The 20,159-nt window shown below is 39.1% G+C and overlaps 1 protein-coding gene across 1 annotated transcript; it reads right to left on the bottom strand.

Moving 5' to 3' along the window:
- Positions 1-17,259: 17,259 nt before the first annotated feature.
- On the bottom strand, positions 17,260-19,892 carry LOC127136594 (uncharacterized). The gene is made up of 5 exons (XM_051063134.1): positions 19,432-19,892; positions 18,983-19,160; positions 18,817-18,867; positions 18,089-18,148; positions 17,260-17,598 (listed from the first exon to the last, which is right to left on the bottom strand). Exons 1-5 carry the CDS (start codon positions 19,890-19,892, stop codon positions 17,260-17,262), a joined length of 1,089 nt encoding a protein of 362 aa, XP_050919091.1.
- Between the last annotated feature and the right edge of the window lie 267 nt (positions 19,893-20,159).

Here is a 20,159-nt window from a genome sequence, read left to right as displayed (position 1 = left end):
ATAGGCTATTTATTAGGTTCATTAAATGTAGATCAGTTGTTAGTTTCCTGGATTTTAGCTCAGCTGTTGGATTCCTGAAGAATAGCCTGAGAAAATTACTGAAACAGAAAAACTAATCACCCTACAATTCAGCACATGCTGTCAGGAATGAATGTCACAACATTCAGTTTGACAGCCAGAACATATACCTCATGCTGATTCAGTTATGTTCTGAAAACAGTCTGTGCTAAACTTGCTGTACTGTAAAAGACTAACTAGTCTCTACTTCAACATCAGCATACATGCCTAACTGTCAAGGCATCCAGTTTGACAGTTTCACAATGATCCTATGGCCAGGTCTGTTATCCTCTTGGAGACCAAACTAAAATAAATATTGAACTGAAGCAGAAAATCCAACCTGCCTATTATTCAGTATGTGCTGTTAGAGATGAATGTCAAAACATTCTGATTGACATTCAAACTAAAGGCTATGTATCAGGTCTGTTATTATCTTGATAAGCAGACTGGATTACATGCTAAGTTAAGGCAGACAGGATTTTAACATGCATAAGGAAAACAAACACAGGAAATTGTTAACCCAGTTCGGTGCAACATCACCTACTCTGGGGGCATACCAAGCCAGGAGGAAGATCCACTATCAGCAGTATTAATTCAGAGTTAAACTCCCCCGTTTACAACTCTTCACTTAATCCCTACCCAATGCAATCTATACCTAGGAACTCCTAGATAGAAACCTCCAGTTTCCATTCCTATCACTACAACACAATGTAATGTTAAACAACTTGGACTTACTTCACAGCTTCGTTCAAGCACATAATCACTCTTGCCTACAGGCTTTGAGTTACAAATACTCTCAGTTTTGAACACTGAGAGACATATGGTAACCTTCCCATAGGTTGGGAGGTTTACCTCACACACACCCCTTAATTTTCATTCTATGAGGCTTACAAAAACTAGGTTACAATATGCTATTTATAACCTAATCACCCAACTGGATTTGGGCCTTCAGAAATCGCAGCAAACTTCTTCTTTGCTGTTACAAAATCAGCAGAAACTTTCTGCTACAAATAAGGTCTTTTAGATTTTAGTTCCTAAAATCTCTCCATATATATCTCCATATTTAGAGCCTATATATTCTGATTGAGTCTTTAAGACCTCCACATGGAAGTTAGGATATTCACCAAATATCCTCACTAATCCCATAATATATACTGAATTAATTAATTCAATTTTCTACACATGTACGATGTCACAGGCATGATGTCGTGACATCGTACATGACATGTTGGTCCAGATGTTGAACTTCTTCAACCCAACATATTAAAACAACCGAGATGATTACATTATTTGTTTTCTAAAATTAATGCCAATCCTAAGGTATTAACAATCTCCCCCTTTGGCAAATTTTAGCTATAACAAATAAGCCTCTGTCATTATCTCCACCACCACAAACACCAAAGTTGGTGTACATGAGGAAGTAGAGGTACAAGAATCAGTTGCATCAGAACCCTTCCCTTCAACGGTAGAACTTCCAGAAGAATATGTGATGCTGAGTACATAGATAATGTAACTCAGATCACAAGACACAACTATCCTCTTAACTCAGATCACAAGACACAAGTGATATGCCTAGTTAGTGACTTCTGTGCCTGAAGCCAACTTCTGCTTGCTACCACATTTTACTTGCTTCTTGTACAATCTCAGGACAATATTTCTCTCCCCCTTTTTAGCTAAACATTTGTAACTGAACCCATCACAAAACCAGATCCAGGCGCAGTTTGCCCAAACCTTAACATACCCCATGGTTTAGAGGGAATGAAGTGTTTCTCTTGTGAGAAGAGGAGTGCTATTACATCCTTTAAATAGTCCAACCCGTGCTTAGGAATTAACGGTAGGAATAAATGCTTGGTCAAGATTCATTAATATTTGTTGAGAAACAGTCAGAGAATCACCAACAAAATCTCAGACTATCTTTGAATACCTTTTATAGCTCTTGACTGTTTCTTTCCCAAAACAACAGTTCCAGTGCATGGAGACTATTCCATATATGCAGTCAGACACGTTGCACGCGATGTCTTAACATTCAACGTGGCTTTTGCTTGCATTATTCAAGTATTCTTCCTATCCACATTTCCTAAGACCACTTTCGTACCTCCAGTAGAAACTTGACATCTGGCACCATTAAAGCCAAAAACACAAGCACCAGTAGATGGTTACTCCCCCTGTACCACACAACTGTAACAATCAGGCTTATTCTAATTTATCATAATTAGACATACCACATCCATATTTCCTCAAGACTTTAAGATTCAGAAGGAATTAACAACATTGTCCAAGGTAATGTCATGACATCCGGTCAGACATTCTTCTGGTCACTCAGCCTTGACACACACCACATCATCCCAATAACTAACAAGGTGCCATACCTTGTTATCTGAGAACTCATAGACCACAAGCTTGATGATTACTTGCAGCGCAAAGACAGAACTCCCCCTGTCATGAACAACCAACTCTCCTCTTGAAACTTGGAGATCACACATTAACATATCCAACACCCCAAAGTTGGACCTGTACATACTTCCTGATTCAAAGAGAACCCAGACTACTTGATGAATGGAGAACATAAGACGCATCTTCATGTCTTCAAGAGCACACCCTCTGTTCAACCCTCTTGGCTGAACACATCCACACTCTGTGTCAATCTCTCTTCTAACCAGAACAGAAAACCACTTCACAAAATGTTCTAACATTAGTTGGGACATCCTTCACAACATAACAAAGAACATCATCTGATAATCTTCAGACATCACTGAGTCACCAACTTGATCCAAAAGAAACCAGACACAAATTGAGACATATACATTCTCATCCCATTACCAGAGATAATCTTCCATAGATAGCTCAAAACTCCTACCACAAGCTCCAAGAGATGAATAGAACACACCTCCTTTTGTCTTCAACTTACTACTTTTCTGCTCAAATGTAGTTTGTCTCAGACTTTCCTCAAGAATAATCAGCTGCCATATGTTGATTATCTTGATTCTTCGAACTCACTTCTGAGATAGACCAACTGCCACTGGTTAATTACCTCCTTCATGAATCCTCATATGAAAAAGTCAAATGCCACTTTTTGACCTCTCCAAGTTTATCAGACTTCTCCCAAAGATAATCTGACCTTCCAAGTGAGACTTGAACTTCAAGCTACATGTTAAACGAAACTTAGATTCTCTAAGACATGAACATGTAACATCTTCTCCATCCAGCACCTCCAAAGAACTGCAATGAGAACGATCTTTTTGAAGTACCCAATCTACAACTCTGTAGACCCTTCTATCTTAAGTTGATGTGCCACTTCACCAACTAAGATTCTGATGTTGAACCAAATGTCACAACATTGTGTTTTAACATTTATCTGTTGAATTCAGCTCCTTCTTCTGCCACTTGAAAGAACTTCCTCCCTACACAGAACAAGAGTTCAATGCTCTCATAGACTTGATTGTGGAACCAAGTTTGAGTAAACAAGCTCCATCCTGCAGGTTTGCAGTTAAGTCATCCAAGCTCACACCTTGATGAATCCCTGCTTCTTCTTCAAAGACATCAGACACTCTGATGCATGAGTCTTCAGAAGGACCAGTTAGAGACTAACCCTTCAGCTATACCAAGGATTCCACTTCCTAAAGCAAGGTTGTTTCCATGATGTTAAGAATGCTGCCACTTGTTCTTAACTCCACAGTGTGCATTAGTCAATGCACTTCCTTACCTAGATCAGAGATAAACTGATCCAAGTAACCATCATCAAGACTATGATGTCTTCTTCTTCTTGTACACACCAAGGCTGAACATGTTTCTTGCCAGGAAACCTTTTCAGAGATCATATGCTTTTGCTGCCACCAAAGAGATTGATCATAAACCAATGTACTATCCTTCATGTGATTCTGCACAGGGTCTTGAAGAAGAGATGTTCCAACATCTTTTAGAACATCAGTTATCTTGAGTTCCAAGGATAATCAATTAAATACTTGTACTTGGCACAAGTAGACATTGATCTTAACTCCTTTCCCAGACACTTCCACCATAAGGATACTTTGAAAATACTCTTATTGTGTCAACATCTTCTGCTTGCAAGTACCTCAACAGTTTTGAGAATCTTTCCAGATTCGATTCACCCTCAGGAATGAGAGAGATGAATCCTTCCTTGCAAATGTTTCACACAACAACCAGAACCCATGTGACACAGGTCAACAGCCAACCAGGCTCTAGGCTGACCAAACGTGAGGAGGTTAACCAAAACTTCCCCTTAAATTAATAATCATGGAAACTCCACACCAATATCCATGCATTGTATGCAACTGCCTCAACATGACATACACCATCCCTACCAGTGGCAACTAACTCTATGAGTTATACCTATACATACTCCAATCACACCAATCAGACTCCAGCTGACCATAAGTACTAGGGAAAAGAAAAAACACCACCAGTCAATAGTAGATATGCATTGCCAGAGCATACTACTTCAACCAACTTTGGAATCTTCATATTCTCACTCCTTGAATGAACTGCCACTTCTGATCGTGGTGTTTGCATAACAAGATTCATGGTCCCAATCCTCTTAAATGGAATAGCAGTCAGGTTACCCCATTATTGACTTCTATCATCCAGGGCACTTGTCTTCCAGCACAACATAGTACTTCAGGGAACAACTATCCAACCCTGATCAAGTTACAGGAATAAGGCAAATAGCAGGCACTTGCACAATGTCACATCTCAACCAGCTCCACTTCTAGAGACCAGATTTCTAAAAGTGACCTTCTTGAGCATACACACAGTTGACCCTACCCTTGTCAACTTAGCACACACATATGTCTCCTCTTCCAGGTTAGGAGTAGGTTCCAAACAAAAATATCCCTTTGTTTGACACCTAAAACATCTGCTCTTCAACCAGTAGCTGCATACTTGTTGAACAACATGTTCTAACATCACATAGAACATTAGTTCCACCTCCTTGGAACAAACCCTCCTTGAAAATCTTCAAGGTCTTCATATACACTACCCAAGAGAGTGAGAGAATCAGTGATCAGTTGATTCTTACCATCCTGAAGTGAGAACGTCATGATGAGTGGACTTGAGGAGACTCAAGTATCCTTGACATCTTCAGTAGGTTATGATGAAATCTTGAATACAACAGCCTTTCATCCACATGAGGGGAAACTACATCAGAGTTTGAGTTTTGACAGGTATTATGCAGCGGAAATCATAATACAACTCAACCTATGAACACACACTTCACCAGATAAGCCTCTAGGACCATACCAAGTTTGAATATGATTCAATACTAGCACAACTGTCCCACACAAGGGCCAATTGCCAATCTCCAGAGGCAGGTGCACACAGTTCTTGTCATGAATAGTCCATCCACCTACTTCAAGGGACCATTCAGGGAATTCACAGAACCTTCCATAGGTTCCAACATCAGTACTGACATAACTCCTTGCAAGATACCAGAAAGTATCACCCATGGATCTCATCCAGAAACAGAACATGATGCCTGCTCTGATACCATTTGAAATTCTGGCGTAGTCAGAATTCAGATGTTCTACTCCAAGTCATGACATCTGATCCAACATTGTATCTAATACAGCAAGACAGTTACACAAATTAAACCCTGTACTAATATGCACACGTTCACAGATGTCACGACATCTGATTATATATCACCCTAGAATGAAGGAACACTTAGTTCTATGCATCTGGTAGAAAGACTCAGCAGAGATCAACCATAGCACTAACTTCTGTTATTTTCCTACACAATTATCAGCAAGATGTCTCAATAGTGATTTGAACATCATCTGTTACATTATTCCAGATTGCTGATCTTGTACTTGTATTTCCTGAATTTAAGGTCAAGCAAGTTAACCTAAATTTACACTTATTAGGGTACTAACAAATAGGCTATTTGTTAGGTTCATTAAATGTAGATCAGTTGTTAGTTTCTTGGATTTTAGCTCAGCTGTTGGATTCCTGAAGAATAGCCTGAGAAAATTATTGAAACAGAAAAACTAATCACCCTATAATTCAGCACATGCTGTCAGGAATGAATGTCACAACATTCAGTTTGACAGCCAGAACATATACCTCATGCTGATTCAGTTATGTTCTGAAAACAGTCTGTGCTAAACTTGCTGTACTGTAAAAGACTAACTAGTCTCTACTTCAACATCAGCATACATGCCTAACTGTCAAGGCATCCAGTTTGACAGTTTCACAATGATCCTATGGCCAGGTCTGTTATCCTCTTGGAGACCAGACTGAAATAAATACTGAACTGAAGCAGAAAATCCAACCTGCCTATTATTCAGTATGTGCTGTTAGAGATGAATGTCAAAACATTCTGATTGACATTCAAACTAAAGGCTATGTATCAGGTCTGTTATTATCTTGATAAGCAGACTGAATTACATGCTAAGTTAAGGCAGACAGGATTTTAACATGCATAAGGAAAACAAACACAGGAAATTGGTAACCCAGTTCGGTGCAACATCATCTACTCTGGGGGCATACCAAGCCAGGAAGAAGATCCACTATCAACAGTATTAATTCAGAGTTAAACTCCCCCGTTTACAACTCTTCACTTAATCCCTACCCAATGCAATCTATACCTAGGAACTCCTAGATAGAAACCTCCAGTTTCCATTCCTATCACTACAACACAATGTAATGTTAAACAACTTGAACTTACTTCACAGCTTCGTTCAAGCACATAATCACTCTTGCCTACAGGCTTTGAGTTACAAATACTCTCAGCTTTGAACACTGAGAGACATATGGTAACCTTCCCATAGGTTGGGAGGTTTACCTCACACACACACCTAAATTTTCATTCTATTAGACTTACAAAAACTAGGTTACAATATGCTATTTATAACCTAATCACCCAACTGGATTTGGGCCTTCAGAAATCGCAGCAAACTTCTTCTTTGCTGTTACAAAATCAGTAGAAACTTTCTGCTACAAATAAGGTCTTTTAGATTTTAGTTCCTAAAATCTCTCCATATATATCTCCATATTTAGAGCCTATATATTCTGATTGAGTCTTTAAGACCTCCACATGGAAGTTAGGATATTCACCAAATATCCTCACTAATCCCATAGTATATACTGAATTAATTAATTCAGTTTTCTACACATGTACGATGTCATAGGCATGATGTCGTGACATCGTACATGGCATGTTGGTCCAGATGTTGAACTTCTTCAACCCAACATATTAAAACAACAGAGATGATTACATTATTTGTTTTCTAAAATTAATGTTAGTCCTAAGGTATTAACATGAACCCTGGGTGGATAATGCTTGTAATACCCCAAAATTTACCCTTCATTTTTCTTGGAAGCATGGGATTGTGTTTCACATTGCATTAGCATCATACTAGGTCATACTCATTGCATACTGCATTAGTGACATCGAAATCAGGGTTTAATTGATCACTCCTTACCAGAAGGAGCCCACACAAGGAAAGACTGAGAATTGAACTTCATTCTCCAAATATACAAGTCTCAAGGTGGTCCAGGTATCTTATGGTGGTCTACAGTTCATCAGTGGAAGATTCAGAGCTCTCAAAGTGTGCATCTGCATTTAATCAGAAATTAGGGTTTCATGGCTACCTGCAACAAACAATGTTTGGTTGGAAGTAAAGGGGGCGCATTCATGTCATGATTGGAGAGGCATCTTGGTCTAGGAAGACTCACATTTATCTCAGAAAGATCTATTGGCAATCAGTGCAATCAGTTCCTGATCATTTTGCCCTAAAACTAGGGTTTGGTATAAAATCGGTTTATTTCTGATTCCTTGGGTGAAACTCTTTTCCATGGCCCTCCATATGTCCACAAGGGTCTACATATAAAAAATCAGCTCTTTATTTGAGCCAGAGGTGCTTCAATTGATCAATGGAATCGGGAATCAGACAGTTTGGGAAAAGTCAACTGTAGGGCCAGAAAAGTCAACTCCTGACATTTTGAGAGTGGAATCTCAAAATTAATGCCTAAGAGAGACTACATGTGAAATTTGGTCAAGGTTGGATCATGGATTCATCATTTAATCAGGAGTTGGAAAAGTTACTAAATTTGGAAATAGTTGACTTTCCATTTAAGGCAAGTTTTCATGATTGTTGCACCCATTTTAAGCCCATTTTCCATCAAGATGCAAGCTCCATTTGAAAATTTCTCCAACATGAGAGTTGTTCCTCTTGTTCCAAGCTTTCTAGATATATAAAGTTTGTTTCATTTGGATTAAAATTGAAAAAGTTATTCTTGGTCAAAGTGAGACATTATTTTAGGACACTTAGAAAATTTTCTAAGTCCAAAATCTTCAAGATTTGTCAAGACTTATGGGCCAATTTTCTTGCACTTCAAGGCATCTTTTTAAAATACTTTCTTCATGACAATTTTACCTTGCTATGTCCTCTTTCACATCCTTTTGGAATCATCCCATTTGGGCCATTGGTTTGAGAGATGCACTCATCTAAAGTTGGCATCATGAACTGAATTTTCAGGCAGCATTTAGGCCAAACTGGCCCAACCTGTTGGCATGATGAAACCTGCACTTTATGGCCATTTTTCACCTCTTTCCACTCCTCATTTCAACTTGTGTCCAACATGAAAAATGTTAAGCTCCATGCCCTCTTCCTACTGTTTGCATTGCCTTGCCATTTGGTTATGTATTCATCAAGATATATAGCCTAAAAGTCACCCTGTTAGACTGTTTTTGTGCTGCACAAGCCAAACCAGTCAGACCACAAAATCGACCAGCCCTTGCATTTCCTCATTTGGCCATTTGCTTTTGGTCTCACTCACTTAAGTTTTTCCACAATTAGATCTTCTAATACACCTCACCTTTTGTATTGCATATTGCACATAAACCAAACAAACATTTCAAGCCCATTTAGAACACTTAGATCCAACATATATAAACACAAGAAACCCTAATCTGAAGGTGGTGGCTACTATTTTCGACCTAAGCAAGAGCAAGGCAAGTGGACAAGGTTGCTTTCCTTCCATTTCTATTTCACAAGTTTCTCAAGCACAAGCATCAAAATAGCACCTCATTTTCCTTCCATTCCTCCACTATCAAGAGGCAGTGGACCTTGCATCCATTAGGTAAACATTTTATCACTCTCTTTCATGCTCATGCTATGCTTGCTCATCATATTTTCCATGTTCATTCCATGTTTGTTCACCATGCTTATCATGTTACCATGTCATGCCATGCTTACTTTATGATGTTTAACAATATACCATGCTTGTTTATGAAGCCCTCACCATGAGGCATTATCTTTAAGTTTGAGTTTATGTTGTTAAATTTTTGTTGTATCCGAGTTCATGAGGCCCCCTTGTTGTTCACTTTTCTATATGCTAAGGCCATTATTTTTAATGAAACAAGACACCATTGTGTTCTACTCATTTTGCACTTGAACTTTGCTTTTTATATCATCCCATTTGGTGAACCATAGCATGAGATATTTTGGTTGGAAGATTGGGCAAATATTCTGCATTTTCGCGCATGCATGCTTGTTACTAGGGTTTGGTATGTTGCATGAGAGAGACGACCGCGTATCGCTCCCAAGGCCCTCAGATTCCGCGCCTGCTTCTTATCTCATCCGTCCAACCGTTTTTTTGGAATTTAGTGTTTAAGTGAAAAAGCTGACCGATTGATGCATTGTTACATGGCCTATTTTAATAAAATGTTACTTTATATTATGTCACGCGCTGGAAATCTCATGTGGACCGGGCCTGTACCAGCGCTCGCTATCCACACCCCCTTTCTTCCAGGCCCATCAACAATGTTTCATTTTATTTTCATTTCTTTTCTTAATTCATTTTTATTTTCTGTTTTTTTTGCTTTTTAATTAATAAGAATATTTTATTTATTCATAAAAATACCAAAAAATATTTTTCACATTTCTTAATGTTTTATTTAATTTATTTTAATTTTTATTTTCATATTTATTTAATGTTAATATTTCATTTTAATTGTTTATTCTAAATGATTCATTTTGACACACTTGTTTTTATTAATTTTATTTTCATAGCTTAAATTTATTTTTAACTTCTGATTTTTGGGATGAGGGTTGACCAATGTCTCATGGTCAACTTGACCTTTTATTAGAATTTTATTTCCCATTTTCAATTTATTTTGGGTTTATTTTTGACCTAGCTTGCTTGGTTGACTTTTCATTTGACTTCTGTTTTATTTCAATTAATTTATACACTAATTCACATTATTTTTAAAATCTTTCTGGGGGATGATGATGTCCAGACCCCACCTTACTTAGTTTAGTTTTTCATAATTTTCTTGATTAATTTACTATTTATTTGATAATTTTTAAGTTGACTTGACTTTTCAGTTGACTTTTCTATGATTGATGGTTGACTTAGGGATTGCTTAGGGCAATTGAAGAGATCTTTTGATCCTCCCTTGTTCATCTCATAGGCCATGTATTAGAGGCCTCTCATCTTGATTTTATTTTATCCTTGCATCATTTCCCGATTAAATTATTCAGTGATTCTTTGTGTGCATGGTTTCATCTGTCTGATTCATCTGATATTTTTTAAACCTGTTTCTTTCATCCATGCTTCTATTGTTTGATTGCTTAACATGTTTATACATCCCATACATTGTTTAATGCTTCATTATTTCATTCTTTGATTCTTTGATTTGATCATATACTTGATTGCTTATCTGATTGTTGGACAACTGTGGCCTACTTGTATGATGTATGAGGCATATATTTATTATTGCTTGATTGCCATGAACAACCCCCATTCATAACAAATGTACCCCTCTCCCATGAATTGTATAATGTTTATTCTTTCATTCTTTATTCATCTTTTAATACAAGAATTAAAACGAACATCCGATAACCATTTCAAAACAAGATCAAAACCTCGATCCAACGTCGAGTAATCATTTTCAAAACTTAACAGAACCAGCACGTATTCATCCATCCTTTTGTAAGTCGATTGCTTCATGCATCACCATTCCTCTTGTAAGTCGATTGCTTCAGGCATCACCATTTACCACCTGTAAGTCGATTGCTTCATGCATCGCCATCTACCCTTATCCGTAACTCTTCTCCTTGCTCCATCCGTCGACTTTTATTCCGTTTAGGTAGCACCCATTAGGTAGAACCCTTTGTATGATAACATAGGTAGTATTCCCTTATTTCTTTGCATGCTAACATTAGGTAGATGATCCCATTTTTAAATCCTAACACATAGGTCCATATTGCATGACAACTCTAGGGCAGAGCTTCCCCACTTTTTAGACCTTCCGTGCGTCTCCGATCCTGTGGCATGTCACTCCGTTCTATTGTAAAGAGGTAACTTCCTAAGACTCGATTCAGCGAGCTGCGACACCTGCTGCTAGGACGTGAACATATTGCTCACTCTCCTTTGACACAACTGGTGTCTTCCTTTGTAAGTCCATGTTCAGATGGCAATCCCTAGCTAGTCGAACTACGACGACTCTGATTCTCATTCCAGATGAGATACGTAGGCACGAGATGCGATGTCTTGCCGAGTTTTGACTGACAACTAACAACTAATCCTTGTTTGCTTTCGCCCTCGTTGCGATTGAGACCTTCCCTTTCTCTTGCCCTAGTTGCAATCGAGACCCTTTGTTCCCGTAATTAGCTAAACTATATTTTGCTCTGGTTCTCATTCCCGGTGAGATACGTAGGCATAAGACGCGATGTCTTAGCGAGCACACTTCTCTTTCACCCATAGGTAGCCGAGCTACGAAGACTCTGATTCTCATATTCAGATGAGATACGTATACAGTGGATGCGACATCCGTGCGAGTCATTTTCTTTTGACCCTTTCTTTTAGTAAATAGTACATTAGATAAACACACACCCTTTAGACAAGAACGACAAGAGTGGATCCCGTAGAGTACTACGGATGCGTAGGGGTGCTAATACCTTCCCTTCGCATAATCGACTCCCGAACCCAAGATTTGGTTGCGAGACCTTGTCTTTTACTTTCCTTTCTCTAGGTTTTCTTCGAGCGTTTCCTTTCCCTCCTTTGGGATAAATAACGCACGGTGGTGACTCTTCTGTCATTTCTTTTTTCGCCGGTTGTCTTTTCGCATCATCTTATTTTTTAGGCTGCGACAATGCTCTGATGAAAACCCCTTGATTGAACCCATTTGATAAAACTCCTTTGATAAAATGCCTTGGTAAAATCCCTTGATAGAATCCCGAGATGAAAATCCTTTATACTTCTGATGAAATCCCTAATGGAACTCCTTGTAAAAACTATTTGATGAAACCCTTGGTGGAACCCCTTGAAAAACCCCGGTGTAACCTATTGATAAAACCCTGGTGTATTTGATGGAACACATCCCTTGTATGGGATAAGTTAATAAGTTGGAGATGTGAGAGGTGAAGGCCTGCTCAATAGTTGATAACGATCATTCAAGATGACCGAATATTGGATAAATTTCTTTGACGACTCACAGTGAGTGAGTTTGATGGGGAAGTCCTTTATTGAGAAGGCTCTATAGAGATGTTACTTACTAGGGAAAAATAATAAGTATTCCTACTTGGGGAATTGTACTCGTATAACTAGGGATTGGACTATGTTTGTCACCGGTATAAGAATCGATAACTCATTATTGGCAAGAAAATCAATGTAAGACCCGAAAGATCTAAAGAAAATAACAGCAGTATACAAAACGTAAAACAATATGACAAACGGTTTAAGAATCGAAGTGAAAAAACAAATGATGTAAGAACCGAAGTGAAGGTATGACGACGGTGTAAGAATCGAAGTGACTGGATGATACTGGTGTAAGAACTGAAGTGACTGAATCACAACAAAGTAAGAACCGAAGTGACTGAATGACAATGGTGTAAAAACCGAAATGAATAGTGGTGTAAGAACCAAAGTGACAATGGTAATAGAACTTCTGCTGGAGAGTTCTCTAAGAAGACATGAGTAAAAAGGGGATCGATAAAAGAACTTGATGTCTCTACTAGGGAAGACTAGTGTCACGTAAGATGACCGTCTACTAGGGAATATGCTTCCATACTAGGTTCCCTAAGGAATGCGAGTGCGGGGGAAAGTCCTAAGAAATCCTTACAATGATCTGGTGAAGGAGATGTATACCATTAGGGCATACTGGGGACAATTCTCCTAAGTATTTTCTGCTTGCAGAATGAGTTCCAAGGATACTTATTGGGGAATTATCCTTAAGACTGACTCACTAGGGTGTACAGTGAGAAAAAAGCTAGGGAGAAGCTTGGACTGAGATCTATTGCAAACTTAGATGGGGATGGATCCAGACTCTCATGATGAGTCCTGAGTCTCAGCCTGTGTTATGTATCTATGTTATGTATGCATGTTATGCTATGTCATGTATGCCTGTTTAGAGTTTGTATAATGTAATGCTCCACATTCATGGATATGATGTATTAATGTGATAATTGATGCATGCAATGTATTAATCTTGGGTAGCTCCACTGAAGATTAGACCATTTGTAGGTATTGAGTGCCAAGTAAGGTTGGGCTTTTGTGAGATGCCAATCAAAGTTGGGCTTTTGGGGTGAATGCCAAATGAGGTTGGGCTTTTGGATGTAGGTTCCAAGTGAGGTTGGGCTTTTGTAGATGTTAGATTCATGTTATGAGAATGTGCTAGATGAATGAGATGATATGCATGGTTTGATGCTAGAGTGTAGCGATATGATTAATGTATGACAATGATTTGAATGTTTCAATAAGTTCCCTTGTGACGAGTCGGGGAGTGTCAAGGCTTAGAGAGGTTGGCTGTATTACAAGGTTATTTGTCAAAAAATGGTAGTGGGGTATTGAGATAGCATGACTTCCCGATATTCATTGCGAACTTGATGACTATTAATGTATGAAAGAGCTTGTATGTGCATCTTGAAAGTATTGAGAGAGATTGTCCCTGAAATATCATATAGTTCCCCTAACCAATTGGGTCTTTGAAGAAACTCGCCTCAATATGAATTTGAAGTAGCTTAGCCATGCAATTGAGACAGCCTGTCATAGTATTACCCTTGGAGAGATTCATCCTTGAATAATCGACCCTTGGAATGATTTACCCTTGATAAATTTTTCTTTTAAAGTAGGCTCTTTTGATCAAGCCTTGCGGTAGTCTGCCCTAGTTTGTAAGTGCCTTGGAGGGTATTGCCCTTATTTGTAGGACTTCTTAGAAGAGTTTCCTAAAAAGAAACTTGGATCCTACCATGCTATGGTATGACTTTGATGTGGAATGCCCCAGTGTATGAATCTTGAAAAGTATGTCCCTAATTAGATGACTTTCAGAGTGATTAGCCTTACTATGCCCATGAGTTGGTATGCCCTAGTATGAGAGTCTTAAAAGAGCATGCCCCTGATCATTAAGGTCATTCAGGTGTTTCGACATTGATCGGAAAAATAGCAAGTGTACTATTTTGCCTGTTATAGTAATAAAGGGGAAATTCCCCGAATGTCGATCTCAAGGACTACAAGTTAATATTGAGTTCAATTCATCATTCAATTAAACAAAAATCATAATTAGAGTTTTTAAATTCAAATTTATAAAAATAAAGGAAAAGGAAATAATAATGAAAAATAAGGATTTGCAAGGTACGAGGAACAATGCCAGGGAAGGTGTATGATTTATCCCTGTAACAACTCTGAGTAACTATTGCATCAACAAATATCAGTTACTACCAGTTCTCAAGGATATTTTTTCCCAAGTCTTTGGTGAGAAAACCTTTAATCATTCTACCCTAATTTCTATGTCCATAGGCAATTAGGGTGAAGTTAAGCTTTATTATATCAAGAATGCTCTGATTCATACAGGGTATCCCTAGTCCTAGGTGATATCTACTATAGAGTAATCTAATGAAAACCTTATCAATGGAGGTCCAACCTAATTGATAACCATACAACAATCTCGATTGGTCCGAAATAGAAAACATTCAACACATCAAAAGATTACCATAAAAATAATATTATAAATGCAATTGTAAACTCACAATCATTACAATTTTAATACAGGGACACTCCTAGCATTAAGGGGTTTAGCTACTCATATTGTTCAAAACAAATTAAAGATAAAAAATACACATTACAAGTAATTGAATGACTTGGATCTTCAATCGCTTCCGCTCATGAAAACCTCCCACTCTCCGAATTCTTTGATCTCTGTAATCCTTGCTTGTCTGATAATACTGTGTTCGCCTCGTCCCAAGATGATCTTTTCTTTGGTAGAAGGTTCCCTAATATAGTGAAAATCCCTAAGCAAAAGGTGGACAACTCTCAAACATCCTTGCAACTCAAGCCCGATAACAAAAGCCTAAAAACAGAAAAATTATGGGTCTGGGCTGACAAGGCCCGTGTCAGCTGACACGGGTGGCCGTGTCAGCTTACTGTCTATCCTGACACGTCCATGGAGATGTAACACGACTTGGTGTTGGTCTGACACAGGCCGTGTCACCTGACACGGCCGGCCGTGTTAGGCTTCTGCCTTCACTCTTAGTTCTCCTTCTGCCTGACACGGCCCGTGTTAGGTGACATGGATGGTAGTGTCAGGCCTTATTTACTGAATGTTTTTCCTTTCTTCGCTTGCCGGAACTCCACACCGTCTTGCTTCAAGTTCCTCGATTCTTCTACCTGGACCTGTAGGACACAACACAAACATCCCACGTATAAAATCAAGAAAATATAAAATAAAAATGACAATTAATAGAAATGCTAAAATATCTTACGGGAATTAAAATTGACTTGAAAGGTACCAAATGCTTGTACAATGTCTCAAAATCCTTGGTTTCTTGTCGGATTAGTAACGAAAACTCAACAAGAATGGTGACTAATCACAACCCGAAACTTAGCTCATTGTTTTCCCTCAAGTAATGTTCTAGACAACACAGTGTGTCACTTCCTAAAATTTTCATTCTTATCCTGATATTGCTGAGATCTTTCGCTAATTCCTTCATTCTCCCTTTTATAGTTCCTGCTTTTCCTCGTGAGTTTTCCGTCGTACTTCCACATTGAGGTGCCGTTTCACATGTCAGCTTATATCACACTCTCACCAAGTCTCTCGGGGTTAACATGTTTTCACTCATAATTCAAAATATGCAATACCAACTCATAAGTTTGAATAGTTTCTCCTTTCATATCGTCTACACACAACACGCACTTTTTTGAGGTCTTTCGGGTTGTAACGGGGCTTGGGTTATGGTGTGGTCATTACAAACAAAATGGGAAATAAGTGGTTTTGGGTTCAGAGTCAATGTCAATACTATTTTTACCATATTTGTTCATTTTCCTTCTTTTCCTCTTTTTTTTTCAATCGCTCGGGTTTTTCCTTGCTATTCCCTTTTTTTAACCGAGCGCTCTTTCTTCAGCCAGTACTTCTTTCGAACCATCGAGTATATTTTGTTTTCTCTTTTTTTTCGATGATCCTTTTTTTCCGCACTCACCTTGATTTTTGAAACTTACCGGGTTTACCCCAAACTTAGAATTTTAACACAGCTTAATAATATCACCTTGACTCCGAACAAGGTAAGGCAGTGTTTTGGTCGGGGATTACATTTACATGGTTAAACAAACAATGGATACATGATCAAATGGGGTTCACAAAGGATAAAATTACCGGGATGGCTAGAAATGCTCAAGGGTTATATCCAAATAACATGCCTCAGTGTGTGTAGATATGTAGTGACAATCCCAGAGAACCTACGCAAATTCAGGGTGATAAAAACATACTTGAATATCGCTCATGATGATCAATGTGTTTGGCTCTTTATGCATTCACCATGTTAGGTAAAGCTTGACAGCATCCACAGTACCTCTAGTATGGTGCGACTTCTTCCTTACTTCGGAATGCACAAGGAACTTATGTTGGTTAAGCTTTATCCGTTGCGTCCGATCTTTTCTTCAACAGTATCGACTTCCTGGGAAGATCCTTCATAATAAGCAATGGTAAGTAGAGTGATCATTTCATCCACTCCTACTTGTGGTCATCACTAATTCTACAATAACACAATGGACCTGAAACACTTGCAGCATATTGGATCCTAAAAACAATCAAACCAAATGCAAAACAATAATAATGGTAAAATAACAAAATAATTAGAAAACTTAACAAAATACTACAAAAAATAACATAAAACCTCCCCCCATACTTGAACTAAACATTGGCCCCAATGTTTGCGAACAAGGATAAATGAGGTAACTCACATCATTCTACTAAGGAGGCGGGGGTGGAAAATGCAACACCAATTGCCGCATCATGAGGCTCATTTTATCCAACATTTCCCCTTGTAGGGCCTGCTCGATGCCTTTCCGTGTTTGTTCGGTCCTCAAGTCGCCGAGCTCGGTTTGTACCCAAGTCCATTGGTAGGCAGGCCAGGAAGAGGATCCTGCTTCCTGCTGGACAGGTTCCGGAGGTGGGGGTACAAACTGCTCCTGAGGCTCCTCCTCTTCTACTTTTGATGCATCCGCATGGTCACATGCGATCTGCTCACGTGTAGCAAAGTGCTCAGCGTTGTAGCCTTCCTTAGTGTCGGGGTCAGCAGTCACATATATCTAATTTTCACAGTCAGTAACATTAACTCTATCCGGATTCAGAAGAGCCATAATAAACCGTTTATGAATGAGAACAGAATAATAAGTGGAAGCAACATAAATCATACCTTGTTGTATCAGAGCTGCCATGTCAATTTTGGTCTTACCTGCCACCAAAGTGTCTTCAACTAAAATCGCATGGTACCCGAAATGTTCTGCAATTTGGGTGATCATGCCTCCGACGGAGATGCCTCCGGAGTCCGCTCGGACAACTCCGCCCAGATAATCAACTGGTTGTGTCGATCCATCTATTTTTTGAGTTAGAATTCGAGCGTGCTTAAAAATTCGAGCGTGATGCGCTCATACGTTGGCGCTTCAAGGCTCATAAATTCCAGCATCCCCAATATAGGGAACATTATGTCCACTTCAAATTTTTAGCCCTAAAACATTCAAAGTTTACTCGCATAGAATGTTGTGCAGATTCGGGTTCCAGCTAGGTCTCTTTCGTGACCTCGACATTTCGGTAAGTTGCTGCTTTCCTGTCAAAATCTTCCTCGGGGGCATTTTGTACCTGCAAGAAAAATGAAATTTCGGATATATGGAATTTGAAGATTCTGAAACCATGGTTAGGCCGAGGGAGGAAAATGGAGTAAGAGTTGTGAAAGGGGTTTTTGCGATAGGGTAGTGGAAGTGGTAGATATGGAAGCTTTTAATGGGAAGGTTTAATGGAGGTTGAAGAAGTTTTGGGAGAAAAAATGTGAGGAAGATGAGAATATGAGAGAGAAGGGTAAGGGAGTGGTTAAAATATGATTATGGGGAAGGGGGATAGGTGGGTAATGAGTGGTTAGTGGATAATTAAGTGGGTAGGGTCCACCAAAAATTCAAATTAAAAAAAAAATTGAATCCCGTCTGCCTGACACGGGCCGTGTCAGCTGACACGGCCGCCCGTGTCAGGCCACTATTTGACATGCCTGTTGTAGGCTTCCTGACACGGGCCGTGTCAGGCCACTGTCATAAGTCAAAAAATTTCACCCTCCAGTGCTCCTAACACGGGCCGTGTCAGGTGACACGGGCGGTCGTGTCAGGCCACTGTTTTACTCCTTTTTGCCAATGTTTTCCATGGTCCTGACACGGGCCGTGTCAGCTGATACATGTGCCCGTGTCATACTGCAATTTTGCTCGATTTTCGTATTTTCCATTCCTTTTATCCTCAGGTATCGTCCTTCCGTTCAACATGACTTTAGTATTTATTGAAGTGTTTTCCTTTCCTTTGTAGAGTACTATGTAAACCTACAAAACATACACAAACTGATTAAATTTAAAATTACGTGGGTTGGCTCCCACAAAGCGCTTATTTTAACATCGTATGGCTCGACGATCCTTCCTCTTTTTAGGTTATACGAACTTTCTCTATCATACGACCCTCCTGCCCTTGTAGGTTTGATTTAACTTTCTGCCCATTTACTTTAAACGTGTCCCCGTTTGCCGAGTTTCTAAGCTCAATGGCTCCATGCAGAAATACCTTGTGTATCACAAAAGGTCCCGACCATCTCGACCTTAGTTTTCCAGGGAACAACTTCAACCTAGAAATAAATAATAACACCAGTTGTCCTTCCTGAAGTTCTTTCTTCTAAATGCGTCGGTTATGCCATGTTTTCATTGGTTCTTTGTATATCTTGGTATTCTCATATGCTCAATTTCTGAATTTTTCTAGCTCTTGTAGTTGAAGAATCCAGGATTTAACCGCTTTGGAAAGATCATAGTTTAGAAATTTGGTGGCCCATAATGCTCTGTGCTCGAGTTCGAGCGGAAAATGACAAGCTTTACCGTATACCAGTTGGTATGGGGACATACCTATGGGGGTTTTTGAACGTTGTTATGTATGCCCATAATGCATCCTCTAACTTGATCGACCAATCCTTTCGTGACGCGTTGACTGTCTTTTCCAGAATCTGCTTTATCTTCCGATTTGATACTTCAACTTGTCCACTTGTCTGAGGATGGTACGGTGTGGCAATTTTATGCTTGGCATTGTCTTTCCTTAACATGTTCTCCATCAGCTTGTTCAGAAAATGGGTACCTTCGTCACTAATTAATGCCCTTGGTACCCCAAACCGAGCAAAGATGTAATTCTTTAGGAAACTGATCACCACTTTAGCATCATCCATGGGTAAGGCTACAACTTCCACCCATTTTGACACATAGTCAACCGCGACCGAAATGTAATGCTTTCCAAAGTATGATGGAAAGGGTCCGATAAAGTCTATTCCCCATACATCGAATAGTTCTACTTCCAACATGGCATTCTGAGGCATCTGATTTCTCTTAGATATGTTACCTGTCCTCTGACATCTGTCACATTCTTTCACTATCCCTCATGCATCTTTGAACAGTGTAGGCCAGTACAGTCCAGACTGGAGGACTTTTGCTGCTGTTGTATCTTTGCTAAAGTGTCTTCCATACTCTGAGTTATGACAAGCTCTGAGGATGTCCCTTTGCTCTTCCTCCAGGACACATCTCCACACCAACCCATATATTCCCTTTTTGTACAAGAATGGATCGTCTCACACGTAAAACCTGCA

Source organism: Lathyrus oleraceus, chromosome 4 (assembly GCF_024323335.1).
Source record: "Lathyrus oleraceus cultivar Zhongwan6 chromosome 4, CAAS_Psat_ZW6_1.0, whole genome shotgun sequence".
Classification (NCBI taxonomy): Eukaryota; Viridiplantae; Streptophyta; class Magnoliopsida; order Fabales; family Fabaceae; genus Lathyrus; species Lathyrus oleraceus.
The sequence above is the reverse complement of the archived record's forward strand: the minus strand, read 5'-3'. Positions and strand labels throughout refer to the sequence as shown.

What these genes read in the sequence shown, in the direction of transcription:
- LOC127136594 (XM_051063134.1), bottom strand. Translation starts at nt 19,892, where the DNA reads ATGCCTCAGAATGCCATGTTGGAAGTAGAACTATTCGATGTATGGGGA. An exon ending in AGGGTCGTATGATAGAGAAA is followed by an intron (nt 18,868 to 18,982) that starts GTTCGTATAACC and finishes TATGTTTTGTAG; the next exon opens with GTTTACATAGTACTCTACAA. An exon ending in ACACTTCAATAAATACTAAA is followed by an intron (nt 18,149 to 18,816) that starts GTCATGTTGAAC and finishes TTTTTCTTGCAG; the next exon opens with GTACAAAATGCCCCCGAGGA.